The sequence below is a fragment of the Xiphophorus couchianus genome, chromosome 24 (genome assembly GCF_001444195.1).
Source record: "Xiphophorus couchianus chromosome 24, X_couchianus-1.0, whole genome shotgun sequence".
Taxonomy (NCBI): Eukaryota; Metazoa; Chordata; class Actinopteri; order Cyprinodontiformes; family Poeciliidae; genus Xiphophorus; species Xiphophorus couchianus.
In genome coordinates, this window is record NC_040251.1 from 18,571,032 (window position 1) to 18,587,585 (window position 16,554).

Below are 16,554 nucleotides of genomic sequence, written 5' to 3' on the forward strand. Positions count from 1 at the left end.
AAATACAGATCGAGTTAGAGTTGGAGGAAGAAAGTAAAGGAATGAAGAGCTTAAAATACGACTGAAGAAAAGAGAGTTAAAGTTCCTTTTTGAGGATAAATAAACCAAAGACCAAGAAGTGAGATTTAAAAAGATAAAGAGAAAAAGGATGAGGTTGAAAGAGAGAAGACCACAGAGCGAGGAAATGAAATGAAAGAAGGTTTGGAGGAAGTCTAAAACTGGGTCGTGAAACGAGGAAGTGATGTAAAGGGAAGGAAAGAGAAGATTATCTGTCTGTTGGGTTAACAAAGGATAAAGCAGCTCAGAGTCATCAGAGAGGGAGCAGGTTCAACATCATGACTTTATTCAACACATCAGTAAACATTTCCTCAGCATCAGTTCATATATAACCATAAAACACAGAAAAGTCCACAGTAAACTCCAGATGTCCCATCATGCCATGCTGTCTCCAGGTCGCCTCATCTCCATCACCACGGTGGGCATGGCGGAGAGCGGCGTGGAGTAGGCGGACGCCATGCTCTGCACGCCGGCCAGCAGGATGCGCCAGCTGTACCGCAGGGCTTTACGGATGTTCTGCACCACAGAAGAAGAAGAAGAAGGTTAGTGGATCTTTCTTCATGCTGAAACTACGATTGGACAATAAATCAGTATATATCACAATAGATACATGATCAATATCATCAGATATTACAACTGATAGAATATTCAGTAATGGAATAGTCACTGAACTCTCATCCAGAACCGCACAGCATTCTGGGAGATGTAGGCAGAGGGAAGACCGTAGCTGCTCAAACTCTCACGACTACCTAAAGCTAGTGGTTACCTAGCAACAACCTGCTGAGTAATTGGTGGTTACCTAGCAACAACCTGCTGAGTAACTTGCACAGCAGCAGTTTAATGTTTTGCCATTGTTCCTCAAAACTGCTTAAAACTGAAAACTTTTAATAAAACAGGAAATGCAACGCCGCAAAGAAACTAATCAGTAATTATCAATACACTGATATGAAACGCTCATGTCATGGTACAGTTTTCAGTCGTGTCGTCCAGCCCCAGCTGAAGCCTTCTCTGGTCTCCAGTTTGAACTTTTAAACCAAAGATCAAACCAACAACAGAATCTGTCTGGAGATTTCAGATCCAGAAGCGATCATATTTTATAGCGATAGTATTTTTATGTTTCCTCTGGAAAGAGGAAGGAGGGCAAGGAGAGAGGAAGTGAAGACCACTCTCACACCAACCAGAACCAGTGAGACCAGTAGGACTGGTGGGAAAACGGTTCTGGTCTCCAGTTCAGCTTTCAGCGCCTGCAGGTCGTCACCGTGGTCCAGTTGGTTCTTCCCACAGTCCACAAACATGACAGGTGACTCCACTGGCCTCCACCAGCTCACAGATAAACAAATATGGAGGATTATAGTGACACCTAGGGGCCTCTTCCGGTACTGCGTCTAAAAATAAGGTTTTATGGTGATAAACTGTCCACTGGATCAACAGAACGGGACAAAATGTCCATCTGGACGCCGTCCTCTGGGTCTGGACCCGGACGTTTCCTTACAATGTTATCTCTCTCTCAGTGATTGAGACTCTCTGGTTATCTGCTCAGGGAGGTGGGGTCAAAGGTCAGGACTACAAAGCAGAGTCAATGTTTAACAGCTGCAGCTAAAAGACTGCTGGAATGTCAACAAGCAGAAAAATCTGAAGTTTACTGTTAATAAATGTTTCATATTCATATATGACACATCTATGTTCTTCATTAACATGTTTTAGTATTTCCAGGTAAAACTTTGACTATACTTCACAAAAAAACATTTTTTATTTTCATTGATATATTTTTATATTAATGCTGAGAATCCTTATTGAACAGAAAAGTGACAGAAGAATGTCCAACCAGGTCAAAGGTCATCTTACCTTCCGACACTTCTTACACCTCTTCTTCCTCTTTCTCTTCTTCTCCTCCTTCCTCCTCCACCTCTCATCCTCTTCCTCACCTTCCTCCTCTCCCTCCTCTATCAGCGGTTCATATTTATCTGGAAGGACGCAGAAATAAACGTCTTTGGAGGTTTTCTGTTGCTTCTTCCCCTCCAGAGGAGCTGCGGCCTCCTCCTGCTCCTCCGCTCCCATCCCTCGCTCCTCTCCTTTAACCTCCTGCTCCTGTTTTACGGCTGAAGGACCTTTGAAACGAGGAGGAGTCAAACTTTATGAGTAGCCTGAAGCTCCCCGCAGACTCAGGAAACACGGGAGAACATCAGATTACAGAGGAATGTGGAAAGTTTGGGGAAATCAGAGGAACTCAGATGTTCAGCAGGTTGTTTGCTTTGAAGAAAAATTACTAAAACCCTGAAAACCAACAAAGACATGAAGCCATTCCTCTAAACTGTGAATGTTTTCTTTTCTGGAAAGTAAACTGAAAGCCTCCTAAAAATAGATGACTGTCGTTGAAGAGAACAGTTTTTCTCGCACTTGTTAGTTTCAGTTCTGATGTGAAACAGGATCCAGTGATTTCAACCTCAACTGGATCTTCTTGGTCTTCACTTGGTTCTGGATCTTCCCCAGATACATTTATGTATCATCATTCATAAACTGCACCATCCATAAACACCTTACAGCACAGATTACTGTTCATGCTGTCATGGCTTCTTCCGTTCAGCCCCGGTCGGTACAGAAGTTGTTTCTCGTTTTCAGCCAGCGTCTTCACAGCTTTGGTTTCCATGATGTTTGTTCTTGTATATGATTGATGAACATCTTGGCTGATTCTTTTGATTTTTTTCATGATGTCACTCAAAGAAGAGGAATGTTTGAGTAAATTCACAGTGTTGCCTCCAATTTATTCAAATGTTATTAATTAATTACAGACGGGACTTTAAAGAGTTCATTTCATTTAATTAATTACATTGATCTTAAAGCAATAAATCGTATTTTTCTTTGCTACATACAAAAATCCCAAGCTGGAACCTTTCTCTTCATGCGTTTCTGGTACACCCATAAATCTGACGCACAAGCTACATCCACTAACAACTATGATGGACAACAAAGTTGTCTTTCTCTGTCCACTGGGGGTTAATTTCTGCTTCTAAGTTGATCTGATTGGATTATTGTTGTGCTAAAGGAAGTTAGCTTATCAGCAAAACTATTCAAGCCTAAAATAGCATTTCAATGCTAAACATGTTGCTAATGCTAATGTGGACGTCCATGAATGATCATGAACTTTGCTCTGATGAACGACGGATTCAAAACTACAAAGTATCCAATAACTTACCAGTAAAAAGGGATTTTGAATTGAAAATGCTGCTTATTTCATTTGTTTGGTTTCTCATTAAAATGTGATTAATTAATCACCTGGATCTTCTGATAGGATGGGATAACCATGAATTACATCTTTATCTTAATCTTGTTTTTTTTGTCCTGGATTTTTTTGACCTTTGACTCCTTTTTGACTTGAACTTTGACCAGGAACTAAAACTTTAGCATCAACTCAGAACCTTCCTGGTTTGAGTTTAGATTTCTGTTTGTACTGTATGACTGTACCAGTCAGACAGTGAAATGCTTTTCTCTCATTTTTCACTCAGGCAGGAACAAGAACAGCTATTTTTATCCTCAGGGCCTTGAGGAAGAAACCAAGGAAAGTTCAGAAGATTATGGAAGAAAATAATAAGTTTAAGTCAGAAGCTTGTTCACATTTGGCTGCTTTATTAAATTGTCACAACAGGAAAGTCCAGTGCTGTGTAGAAATAGATCACATAGATCCGCTCCTACATACATTGACAGGAGACTAAGGCTTCAGGGTGAAGCAGCTTTGCACATTTAAACAGTTTCATGGATAAATACAGACGTCATCATTTCAAACATTGTCACATTACCCTAAACAAACTACAATTAACCAACAAACCCGGAAGAAAATGGCTTCCATGTTTTCTGTTTTTTTAATCTACATGTGTGGGTTTGTGTTGTTAAGTAGTGTGTTCCCCGAGAGGCTGATGCTCTCTGGCTTCATGAGGCTTTCTGGGATTTTGACGTTTTTTGACCCTGAAGAAAGATAAACAAAAATAAGAGAAAAAGAAGTGGTTGCAGATATTAACATAATCTTGATTTATTCTTTTGTTAAACCGGTAAAAAGCTCTCCAACCACTCAGTCTCCTTCTGTAACTAACTTGTCTCTTTTTCAACTTCATTTACAAAAACTGCTAATGACAGACTAAACGCCAAGTCACATTCTTGAAGTTTTCTGGAAACATGAGTGTGACGGCAGAACGCAGCTGCTGGAGAAACCTAAATGAGCGTAATGGAAATAAAGTCAACTGAGGTGTGACCACGCATTCAGAAAGTTGCTGGCTACTTGAAATGTCATGTAACAGTTTGTTCAAAAGCCTGTCAGCGCTGACAGGAAGTGGGCATCCTGTGTGTGTTCGACGTTGTGTGTTTTCAGTTACGAGTCTATGTGGAGTGATAACAGGAATTTGGTTTCAGTGGTTTTCATTTGCTCAGCCCTCTAGTTTCATTTATGTTCACTGACCTGAAACGCTGCACCAATCAACTTAATGGGAACTCAAACTCCATCTAAAATGTTTCTGACACAACAGTAAGACTAGATTCTCTCCAAATGTTTGAGTGGATGGCTCAAAAAAGACTCTTTAATCTTCTAGAAACAGAAAATGAGAAATACATAAGACATTCAGAACATTTCTGAGGTGTAACATGGGGTAATTTCTCCCATAAAAGTCTTAATTACCAAAGTCAGATGCCACAAGAAGCCACCAAGTTCAAAGTCAGGTCAACTGGCCAGAGTCAAAAAGTTAAGGTCAGTTTGCTGGGCAGGATCCCAAAGACCCAGGGCCTAGTCAAAGTTCACTGTCAGGTCACAAGAGTCAGGTTCCAAACTCAAACTAATGAGAACTAAGACAAGGAATCCAGTTTAAAGACATCAAGGTCCAATGGTTGTTCATGCAAGAACAAGTCAAACCTGGAGTTCCTGCCTTCTCTCTGAGACCAACACAAACCAGCTGCAAGTCAAAAGCTGGGAAGGTTTTGAGTCAAACTTTAAAACCAAGTAGGACAATTGTTGCAGTTCAAAGCTAAAACTATGGAAGTCCTGACGAGTCGAGACTAGACAATGTTGAAGGAAAGACCGAGTGGTTGGTACTTCAAACGTCTTTCTACTGTTTTATAGATGTAAACTACAGCATCAAGTGGAAGACCCAACCTTGGTTCTCGGTTAGCTTAGCCACATCGTAGGTAGCTTCCTCTCAGCAGCCATTGTACTTGTTCTTCCTGTTGTAAATGTTTCTACTGTCAATCAGGACAAACTTCCTGTTTCTTACATTTCCTTCAGGCAGACTGACGGTCAGCCCATTCGGGGTCTTCACTCCCAGACTCAGCTTCTTCTTCCAGAGGTAATAATACTCCACACACTCTGACAGGGACTTGGACCGAACCTTAAGCACACAAAACGGGTCACATATGTCATATAATCAGACATATCTGCATACACATGTTAATTGGTTCATATTGGATCAGAACCGGACCGAGACCCAAACTCACCACTTTCTGGACGCTGCTGAAGTCTTTATGGTGGATCTGCAGGGATTTAACCAGCAGCTTCTTCTCAGCGGCGCTCCACTGAACACCTGCAGCACACAAGATGTTAATGCAACATCTACCTGCTGTATTTCTGGGTTCAGTCAGACATTACTGCTTGGTTCTGATCAACCAACTGACCAGTCTGGTTGGGGAAGGTCTTTGGTTCTGATAACATCTTCTCCACCGTCAGCTGACAGAGAGAACAGATTACGATTAGATCAAACAGAAGAAACTAACAAAATAAAAACACACCAACAAACCACCAGCAGTCACTTAAACTGGAAAACATTCCCATCTCTATTTTTTTCTTACTATAGATAATTATTCTAGAAGTTAAAAACATATTTGTACTGTTTTTGATTAAGTTTTTGTCTCTTTGGAGGATTTTTACTGGTTTTTACTCTTTTTTTGTGTCCTTGAGGTGAGATTCAGTACTGTTGCATTTTATTATTTTGTTCTGATTTTTGTTCAGTTTTGGGTTTGTTTGTTTTTTCTGTGTGGATATTTCTACGTCTGCATTGTTTTTTTTTTTCACATTTTCACTAAATTTATTTCTGTTTTGAGAGCCTGGGATGTATTTTGGCTCTTTTTACGTTAATATTTCCATCTGTTTGTGTGTCTGGTTTGGTGTATTTGTTTTTTCCCTCCTGTTTCTTATGGTTTCAGTCTCTTTGGATTATTGATGAAGGTTTTCTAACTCTATGGGACCCATAAGGCCTCTTCAGATAATAAAACCATTCCAGTTGATGATTCTCCTCATATTAATAAATTCCTTCTGAAAACTGCTTTATGATCATGTTTTACCAGGAAGTCTCCTTTGCACTGTGCCAGCAGCTGCAGGGCGTGTTCTGGTCGGGCCCGGGCTCCTGGTACCACACTGGACCGGGCCATCATCAGCAGAGCCTCCACTGCAACAACAGAACAAGAACGTTTTCAATTCATTTCTAAATTAAGAATGTTCTGTAGCTGTTTTTATTTCTCTGACCTCTCTGCTGATCCACGGGGCACTCCATCTCGTCATACGGCGTCCACAGCAGCAGTGCATTATGGGAGTCGGCCCAGGCATATTTTCTGTCCCGTAAAGACGGGATCTCGGCCTGGAAGCTCTTTCCAAAGTTGATCCGCCTGAGATTAACAGCTCACAGTTAGTAAGGGACGTTATTCCTAAAAACGGACTTCAGAAGTCGAACACGTACGGCTTGATGCCTCCTGTTGCTATGGGCTCTGGTGGAGGACAGGCGGTTGCCATAGGAACAGGGTCACCTAAAACTGTCAATCAGAGACTCGTGTTAAAGCTGCAGTTTTATGAACATATTTTTATAAAACTCACATGCTGCAGCTGTAACCCAACATGTCGCCCACTCAGTCTCGTTTCTCAGTTTTTTTCAGGACTTACTGTGCAGCTGCATGATGTCTGCTCTCTGCTGCCTCCTGGTGGTGACTGAACGGTACAGCCCCGTCCCAGGCCTGTTGGGGCAGAGCATCGGGGGAGGGGTGTAGTGACCCAGATCAGCCATCTGAACCCGGCTGCCCTTAGATCCAGACTCTTCCTGCTCCTTCAGATGCATTATGCTGCGGTAGAGCACAGCGCCCCCGCTGGCTGGGGTGGGCATGACGCCTTTCTTCTGCCCGGACATTCCTCTGGTTTGGACCGGGACTGAAACGGGCATCACGATGGACACTGGGCTTTGAGTGGGAGAAGAGGTGTCCTAAAGACAGCAAGGAGAGAAACGTCAAAATGATGTTCAGCCTAAACTTTTTAAACTGCTCTTTATTCTGGCCACTAGAGGGCAGGCTTTCTTTATAAACCTAAGCATTTCCAGAAATTACCTTTTGGAACAAAAGTGTGAACATCTAAACTATGTTTTAATAAGCATTTCTGACAACTTTTGTCAATCAGAACCAGTGAGGCATAGTGCGGACCTTTTTCAGGCGTGTCGGCGATCTGAAGCCGCTGTGGGAGCGCATGTGTCCGTTTAATGCTGGGAGACTCTTAAAGTCGCGGTTACACACCGTGCACAGCAGCCGGCACCTGCTTCCAGAAACACAACATGAAACCATCTCCATCTTAGACGTTGCTGATGATCGCCAGCTAATAACGACCAGACTACCTGGAGTCCAGAACCCCAGTGGCTCTTAAAGGCTGCAGCTGCTTCCCCTGGAACCAGCAGAGAAAACACAACTTAGACATCTCAAAGTGTCGGATTGATTCATTTTCAGCTAAACAGCATCAAGACGAACCCAGTTCCAGTCTGGTTGGCTTTCAGCCCCTTTTCTTGACCCTCTTCTTCCTCCTCTACACTCATCCTTACAGCTCCGTCCCGCAGATAGGCCAGAGGTTGGACCAGAACCACTGCAGACTGGACCTCTGTCCAGAGGGGAGAAGCTGGTCTCAAGGCTGCCGGCGGCCTCCTCCACTTCGCTCTGCCCCGGCAGGAGGTGCTGGGTTCTCTGGTGGGGATGGGTGCTGTCGGAGGACGGGAAGTAGCTGCTGGGGTCGCTGGGAGAAAGCGCGGTGGCGGGGTCTCTGCTCAGCTGGTTGGACGTTTGTTTGGGACAACCTGTCCGCATCTGAGGACCTGGACTGGAGACGGCCGGCGTTGGAGGGTAGTGAGGACTTGGACCTGGGGTTGTTGGGCTACAGAAGGGCTGCTGGGTGTTGTTTCCATGGTAACCCTCATGGTAGAACTGGTTGTTGGGGAAATCCTCAGCAGGGGAAGAGCTCATCTCAATGGAGCTCCATCTGCCCATGGCATCGGCTGCAGAGGATGAGCCCAGAGGAGGACACTGGACCTGGGACAGGGTGGGGGACATGGAGTCCCAGGTGGGCGGGGCCTGACCTGCTGGGTTGCTGTGATCAAACATGCCACCGGCATGAATCGATGGAGTGTTATAGGCTTTAGCTGTTTGCTCCACCTCATCGGTGTGGGGTGTCTCACTGGTGCTGTACTGGTACTGGGAGGGTGACTGGTTCTGGAACAGATTATCAGATCAGGGAACTGTTAGACTCTCTGCTGGTTCTGCTGGGTTATCAGGATTATGATTCTTACCTGGTAGGAGAAAGTGCTCCCATTGAGATAACATGACAGATCAGAGGACGCCTCACACTTGTTCCAGTCGGTGTAGTCCAACTCTGGGTCCGGGTTCTGGTTGTACAGGAAGAGCTGAGGTTGGGGAGTGAGGTGAGGGGAGCTAACCTGAGGGCTGTGGAGGAGAGGGGAGTGGTAGGAGGAGTTGACCTGGGCTGAATGGAGGTGAGCAGAGGTCATCTGGGGCTGATAGAAGAGGTGGGACGGGGATACCTCCATCTGCGGTGAAAGGTGTGGGGAGGCGACCTGCGGCTGTGTGAGGTGAGTGGAGGTCATCTGGGACTGGGGGAACTGAAAGGAGGAAGTCTGGGTCTGCAGTCTGAGGTTCGGCGAGGTTACCTGACACATGTGAGGGGACGTATTCTGGGGCGGATATACGTGAGGCGAGGACACCTGGAAAAAACAGATGTTTAGAAACAAGCAAAACTTTAGAAATATTAAATCTGTTTGATGAACTAAGCAGGAACCTTGGCAGGAGAAAGGTTTCCATGGTTCCTGAATAAGGAGGTGGAGAAAGGAGGGAGGGAGTGCGACTGGTTGACGATGGGAGGAGGAGACGCTGCCGGGAATGTCCACAAGTCAGACATGTCTTCATACACACACACTGCTGTGGATCCTGAGCACATGGATGGATAGAAACATGGTTTATGTGCAGCAGGTGATGTTTTATCTGGACAGCATCACCTGTAAAGAGACAGATTACAGAGGAAAACACTTTCAATCACAACAAACCCAAAATGTTCCTGACCTGTCAATTAGAAAAACATTCATTGAAAGGCTGAGGTAGAGCAGCAGGTCTTTGCTCAGTTCAAGTTTCAAAAATGATTCAGACCTTTTCTTTCCTCCGATACCATTAGTGGTGAACTGGGTCTAACACTGAGTCTGACTGATCAAAAAGGTTTCTTGAAGGGGCATGCTGTGGTGGCTCAGGGGGTTAGCACGCCCCACATTTGGAGGCCTTAGTCCTCGACGCGGACGTCGCGGGTTCGACTCCCGGTCCCGACGACCTTTGCCGCATGTCTTCCCCCCTCTCCTCACCCTCCTTCCTGTCTGCCTACTGTACAAAAAGTACGAGCCACTAGCGCCGCAAAAACTCTTCGGAGAAAAAAATGGAAAAAAAAAAAAAAAAAGGTTTCTTGAACAATGTTGTTTGAGTAGAAGAGACCAAAGACAAGATGTTTGACCACAAAGCGCAGAGCAACGTTTCATGTCATTAGACACATCTGGTGAGCTGGTAAGCACGGAAGTGGAGGAGTGATGATCTGAGCTTCTTGTTCAGCCACAGGTCTGGGGCACCTTGCAGTAACTGGGTCCTAACTGGGTCAGGAAAGTTTCTCCACAACGGTAAGGTCCTGCTAAGACTCGAGTCCCTCCAAGGTCACCACCGAAGCACTCGGTGGTGAGGATCGGTTGAAGTCCGAGGAACTTCAGCCGATCCTCCACCACATCCCGGCTGCCAGCTCAGCCTCGACGCCTCCAGTAAACCCCGGCCCACATCTGGGTACGCCTACTGACTTTCGCTCTGTCTCTACACGGCCCTGATCACCAGAACCCTAGAACCACCACACAGTTTCACTCTTGAACTCCAGCCATGTGGACCTTCAACTACCAGACGATCTGTGGCCTCAATCCAGGCCTGCTGTACCAACCGCTGCCTGTAAACTCTCTGCTCAACATATTGGGGTGATGGTTGTCTCCATGTGGACAGATCTGGGTAATTTTTATGGACTCAGTTCAGGAGAATCAAATACATTTCAGGAATCATTTTTAAATATAGAGGATAAATGACAACATTAGGACTAAGTTTTGTTAATGCTGCCGTATTTCTGGCCGAAATGCTAACCTTTCAGCGACTATCGGAGCAGATCTTTTATTGGTGCTGATGTACAGACTACACAGAAGTGACATGTATCTGTATGACTAAGTGTGAACGTGTGATAACAGGACACATCTAAGAGTTCGCACCCAGAAATGATAAACCCAGCTTTCTTCTTACTAATGATTTCAACTTTTCAAAACAGAAAACTACATTCTATCTAAAACCCTCTTAGTTTTACAAGCACATTTAGATTTTTTAAAACTGGACTTGATTGAAACTGATTAAAACCTTAGTCTGAATTTCTGAAGGAAGAAGCTTTTTATAGATTTTAAACAGCTTAAACTGTGAACTCGTCTTCAATAACTTCTCCTTTGGAAATTCAGATATCATCAAAGAAACCATAAAACATCTCGATTAAAAAGTTCATAGAACACATTTAAAGGTTGACACATAATAATCTAACAGTAAAATGATAATATGTAGAACATATGCAGAGAGATGTTAGCATAATAATGTAGTTTAAATGAACATTTCTCACCTGAAACATCACCGACTCCGACTCACCAACTCCGGCTGAGTGTGTGTGAGTCTGGTTTTGTGTGTTTGCGTGTTGTCAGGAAGTGGTCACATGTTCTTCCTCTCTCTGGTCGACTCATTAGACTCTGAGCTTCTTCCTCATGATGACGACTTTAGATCAACCAGCTCAAAAATAGAGTAGACTCAAATAAAACTCAGTTCAAAGGGAACGTGTTTAGTTCTAATTTAACCTAATGTACACCTACATATCTACATATATGTATATATATACACATTACAGTCACATCACTCAGTGAAACACATTATGTAGATCAACACAGACGGATGTTTTTAAGCTTTTATGAGTTAATAAAACAGTTAATGAAAGCATAACATTTTAGGTTAAAGTATCAGACCAATAAAATAACATTTAATGAAAGTATGTTTAATACCTATTTAAAGATTGTTCTTTTCAAAAAGTACATTTAATCTGACAAACAGGACTCATCAGATCCATGTTCTAATACATTAATCTAATTTTCTTTAGACATTCCGCCCATCATCTTGTTCGGTTCCACCTGAGGTTCTTCTAAGTATCTCAGCTGAACTTTTCTGAACCGAGACTTCGTGGTTGTTCCTGGAATCAGCTGCAGCCACGCCCTCAGACCGGGGTTAACGCTCCAGGTTGACCACTGGCACCACTGAGGCCTCCACTCTCCACAACTTCTCTATTTCTGCTTTCAGCCGTTGGTATTTCTGGAGTTTCACCTTCACCTGTTGTTATTGATTGGGATTGCTACATCTACCACTGCTGGAGTATTTTCTGCCTTGTCTCCATTCCTCTATTGTTGAGACTACTGGCACTAGTTGACTGGACCTCTGCCAAACTGGGTCAGCCATTTTAAAGGAGGGGGGATATTTGGGCAGTTATTTGTGTTATGTTGCATATTTTTGTCATTTTTGTACCTTTTCAGGTCAAAGTCAGTTTTTATTGATCATAATTGATTTGTAAATGCAATAAAAGGGTAAAAGACCCAAGAAGGTGAATACTTCTTGTAGACACTATGTAGCATGTGCTTCAGTTATTTATGTTGGAGCATTAGTGTTGGTCATGGTGGCATTTAAATATAATAAACTGACTTATTTCCTCTGTATAAGATAAGCCTAAATTATAGTAATGTAGTCCAATCAGTCAATCAATCCATACTACAAAGAGATGACAACAATAAAGTCAGACAGATGTTAAAACTTAAGAACAAAATCTAATAGAACAAATTCAGATGAACGAAAAATCGACCAAGCGGAACTTTTGCCAGTTAAAAAGAATGTCAACTCCGGAAACATTACAGGGACGGACTAAACGGAAACTCTAGTATTAAACATGACCTTTTACTTCAGAATAAGAGCACAGATACAACTCGAGTTTAATTCACATAGCTTTATACAAGCACCCAATTAATCGGATTAAATATGAAAAATATGATAATTATCCGAAAATGTGGTTCGATTAAAATATCAGCCGTCATAACAAGAATATTAAGAGCAAGTTAAAGTGATACTTTAGCTGCAAAAAGAGGGATGTTAAATATAGAAACAAAACAATCCCAATCATAAACAGATTACCAAATTAGACATACATTTTATGACAAATGTATGTAAAAGATTTTTAAAAAACTGAGGAAAAACAGGTATTAAAGCACAAATATGTAAATTAAACTTAAAACATAATTAACCAACACCATCAAATTTAGTCTGGTTAGAGAAAAAGTAAAGAATGAAGGCTTATATAAATAAAAAGAAATGTAAATCAGTCAAATAACATGAAAAGCACGTAAGTGTTTCAAACACAGATGGTAAGTGTAAGATGTTGTTAAAAAGGTTATGAAAGTTAACATTCTTTATAATAATAAACTTGCTTTTTTTATTTGTTCCAAAATAGAAAACATGTGAAGTTTTATTGGAAAACTGTACCATGACAGTTATTTTTATATGTTTATATGATTTCCAAACACATCAGCGTTCGGCTTTTATTCTGAAGGGTGTAACGGAAGTTGTGTATCTAGTGGGCTAAACGGACACCGCTGGTGTAGAGAAGCAGCGTCTCTTTGGGTCAGGTCAGTAGGTTTTTTACAGCTATATCCATATTTTAATGTGCGGTTTTGAGCCGTGACCTTCATAAAACTGTTTTTTTGTTGGTTTCTCAGCAAAAACTGGAAGAGAACAATGCTAAAGCTAATGCTAACGCTGCTGTTGGTGTTCAGAGAGGGCGGGGCTAGTCAAGCGTCCGCTCGGTTCCTCAAATTAAATAAATATTAATCATTAAAAATAATAAATGGAAACGTTTTTTTGGTGGAAAAATGCTAACTAAAAGTAAAATTTAATTTTATTTAAATATAATTTACATTTATGGAAATTTTTTTGAGAAAATAAACCTTGACTCCAGATTATGTTTTGTTTACTAATTTTTAAAAGTCTAACAATAACCAGAGGTAGGCAGAGTATCCAAAAATTACACTCAAGTAATAGTAGCAAAACTTTATAATATTTTTACTCAAGTTAAAGTAAAAAGTTGCCATCCAAAACGTTGACAGTAAAAACTGGTAAAAATTTCTCAAGTACTAAATAACTTATCAAATTTTTTATCATTTAATATTTTAAAATTACATAATCAGACGGATCAAAATATAAAGTTAAGTGGAAATGTTGATAATTTTATATTAGTAACAAAACATAACAAAATGAGGCAAAAGAAAAATGATCTAAATCTTCAATAAAAACTGATGAAACTTTAACCAAAGCTGCAGGTCTGTGTCTGTGTCGGGTGAATTTCTGGTCAAAACATGTTTGTTTTTCATTTAGAGGGGAGAAAATCCAGAAACTTTACTCAAGTAAGAGAAATAGTTCCTAATAAAATTACTAAAGTAAAAGAAAAAAAAACAACATAGTAAAAATACTACCAAAAGTAATTTATTTCAAAAGTTGCATAAGTAAATGTAATTGAGTTACTACCCAACTCTGACAATAACACTACCTACTGTAAATGTGAATAAACTGCGTCTTGTATGTGACCTTTGACCCCTGGCCCCAGGTGTGATGAAGCTTTAGACCTCAGGAGGACGATGCTGTCCCACCTCAGAGGGACGTTTTGTGTCCTGAGCGCTGGAGTCCAGCGGGCCTGGAGCAGTTCCAGCTGCCTCTTCATGGACCCGTCCAGTCCTGGGCTGGTCCTCCAGTCTCAGTCCACTGATGTGTTCCAGAACCTGGCGCTGGAGGACTGGATCGATGCCCACGTTGACCTGCAGCAACGCAGCATCCTGCTGCTGTGGAGGAACCGGCCCACCGTCGTCATCGGCCGTCATCAGAACCCGTGGGCCGAGTGCAACCTGCCAGCCATGAGGAGCGCTCAGGTCCCTGTGGCCCGGAGACGCAGCGGCGGCGGGACAGTCTACCATGACCTTGGGAACCTCAACCTGACCTTCTTCGCCTCCAAGAAGGCGTACGACCGGCGGAGGAACCTGAAGGTGGTGACGGACGCCCTGCGGAGAGTCCGGCCGCAGCTGGACATCCAGGCCACGGACAGGCTGGACATTTTACTGAACGGACGCTACAAGATCTCAGGTAGGCTGGCGCCCCCTGCTGACAATCCAGAGTCACAGCTTCAGTTATTACAGTTGGAAACTACAGATCAGGATGAACTCTGACCCGAATCTTCAGAGCCACATAAAGATGGTTTCAAAGTCGGCTTTAAAGTAAAAATCACTGGTCAGTTTAGCACCACAACACATTAAATGTTGATACACATTGCTGTTGTATCAACCTTCCAGACCTCCCAGGTTTTGGTTCTGGATGCAGAGCAGAACCAGAACCAGACATGGAGAAGCAGCATTCAGCTTCTGTTCACCACATATCTGGAACAAACTTCTGGAAAACAGCTGAAACACTGAGGTCCTTTAAATCTGGACTAAAAGCCCAGCTGGTTAGAGCTGCTTTTAACTGTCATCACTGTATTGATCAATATATTTGATGTGTATTGATGATTTTGATGATGACATTTCACAAAATGTAATGTTTATTAGTTTCTCAAAGTGGTGACTGATGTTTTTATTTTTGTATTTTGATGATGGAAAGCACTTTGAATTTCCTTGCTGCTGAAATATGCTATACACCTGAACTTGATTGATTGATTAATTGATTGATTGATTGATTGATCACTATTGTTGTCATTAATGTTGTTTCCAGGCACCGCATCCAGACTCAGCAGGAAGTCCTCCTACCATCACTGTACCCTCCTCCACTCGGCAGACCGCTCTGCCATTGCCGTTCTGCTCCGCCCCTCCTGTCCCGGTATCCGTAGCAATGCCACACCCAGCATCCCCTCACCTGTGACTAACCTGACAGACCACGCCCCCTCCCTGCAGTGGGAGGAGCTGCTGGAGGCTGTGGTGCAGCAGTACAGCTCAGGTGCTCTGTGCTCTTCGCTGTCTGGGTGAAAACGGTGAGGTCCGGTTGGCTAACGTCTTTCTGTACTCTCCCTCTCTGACCCGCAGAGTTTGGCCTCACATCTTCGTCCCAGTGCGTCGACCCAGCAGACGAGGCTCTGTTTCCGGGCGTGGGCAGTATGGAGGCGGAGCTACGCGGTTGGCAGTGGACGTTTGGGAAGACACCAAAATTCAGTGTGGAGACGCAGCTCGAGCTGAGGGACGAGAGGCCGGCGGCTCGCTGCAGCGCTCAGCTCCAGCTGGAGGTGAAGAACGGGCGGGTGGAGAGCTGCCGGGTGGAGGTACCTGCCACCTGGCTTCCTGAACGGCTCAGCGCCTCGCTGGCCCAGGCTCTGCTGGGAGAACGCTTCTGTCCTCACAGGGCCGCCGCTGCTCTGAGCGCGTTGCTGCGCTGCGAGAGCGGGCCGCTGCACAGCCGCCTGCGCAACCTCTGTGATGTCCTAGTGGCTGCCATGGGCTGAGGACTGATGCCCCCTGCAGGCTGCTACTGTCATTACAGCTGTCAGACACAACAAGCTCCACATACTGTGGATAGTAAACTGTTTTAACCAGGATACAATCATAACAAATATGTACAGAAGAAGATTCAGGCTGATGAAAACAAAAGAGTACACACTTTATTCTTAAAATTATGGTTTTGTTCTCAGAATTCTAGATTAAAGTCTCAAAACTAACAAAAAAAAAGTCAGAATTCTAACTTTAATTTCATAATTCTGACTCTAATCTCAAAATTATTTATTTTTTCTCCAAATTTGACTTTGGTCTAAAAGTTCCCCAGAATTCTTTCCATCTATCTTTTTTTGGCCCTAATCCTCTTCCGTATCCTTAAGAATGAATTCAAGAAGAGCTTTAGGTATTTTTTCAATCACACTAACATTAGTCTCACCTTATATGAGACTTATTATGGGCTGCTGTTTACATAAAAAAAATATTAATAACCAAAGTTTAAATGTGTTTGAAAATAAAGACTATTTTTACATGTGGGCATTTTTACTCATTTTTAGTACAACAACATGTAATATAGTTATAATTAATGTTTTGAAAAAGAAAGACGTAAATACAA

General features: G+C 42.9%; 2 protein-coding genes across 4 annotated transcripts; one reads left to right on the forward strand and one right to left on the reverse strand.

Annotated features, from left to right (window-relative positions):
* The first annotated feature begins 148 nt into the window (after nucleotides 1-148).
* Nucleotides 149-16,474, forward strand: lipt1 (lipoyltransferase 1). Its single transcript, XM_028011685.1, has 6 exons — nucleotides 149-153; nucleotides 453-599; nucleotides 5,321-5,381; nucleotides 14,250-14,610; nucleotides 15,232-15,453; nucleotides 15,540-16,474. The coding sequence occupies exons 1-6, from the start codon at nucleotides 149-151 to the stop codon at nucleotides 15,950-15,952; spliced, it is 1,209 nt and encodes a 402-aa protein (XP_027867486.1). The 3' UTR covers nucleotides 15,953-16,474.
* On the reverse strand, nucleotides 3,660-11,509 carry LOC114140543 (transcriptional-regulating factor 1-like). 3 transcript variants are annotated; one of them, XM_028010569.1, is made up of 14 exons: nucleotides 11,015-11,509; nucleotides 9,125-9,273; nucleotides 8,619-9,050; nucleotides 7,810-8,541; nucleotides 7,680-7,726; nucleotides 7,492-7,603; nucleotides 6,965-7,277; nucleotides 6,765-6,837; nucleotides 6,554-6,693; nucleotides 6,373-6,476; nucleotides 5,707-5,758; nucleotides 5,530-5,615; nucleotides 5,310-5,423; nucleotides 3,660-4,017 (listed from the first exon to the last, which is right to left on the reverse strand). In XM_028010569.1, the coding sequence occupies exons 2-14, from the start codon at nucleotides 9,242-9,244 to the stop codon at nucleotides 3,982-3,984; spliced, it is 2,361 nt and encodes a 786-aa protein (XP_027866370.1). In that variant the 5' UTR covers nucleotides 9,245-9,273; nucleotides 11,015-11,509; the 3' UTR covers nucleotides 3,660-3,981. The 3 variants fall into 3 exon arrangements, with proteins under 3 accessions (XP_027866370.1, XP_027866368.1, XP_027866369.1); XM_028010567.1 differs by having other exon boundaries at nucleotides 9,125-9,341; nucleotides 11,015-11,508; XM_028010568.1 differs by having other exon boundaries at nucleotides 7,492-7,600; nucleotides 9,125-9,341; nucleotides 11,015-11,507.
* Nucleotides 16,475-16,554: the final 80 nt, after the last annotated feature.

Bases quoted from the DNA above. Each gene is read 5' to 3' on its own strand.
- LOC114140543 (XM_028010567.1), bottom strand. From the start codon at position 9,283: ATGTGCTCAGGATCCACAGCAGTGTGTGTGTATGAAGACATGTCTGAC. The intron at 6,838-6,964 runs GTAAGTCCTGAA...TCTGATTGACAG, and splicing joins AGACATCATGCAGCTGCACA to TTTTAGGTGACCCTGTTCCT. The intron at 6,477-6,553 runs GTCAGAGAAATA...CTGTTGTTGCAG, and splicing joins CCCCGTGGATCAGCAGAGAG to TGGAGGCTCTGCTGATGATG.
- lipt1 (XM_028011685.1), top strand. The intron at 5,382-14,249 runs GTAATAATACTC...GATGTGTTCCAG, and splicing joins CTCAGCTTCTTCTTCCAGAG to AACCTGGCGCTGGAGGACTG. The intron at 15,454-15,539 runs GTGCTCTGTGCT...TCTGACCCGCAG, and splicing joins GGTGCAGCAGTACAGCTCAG to AGTTTGGCCTCACATCTTCG.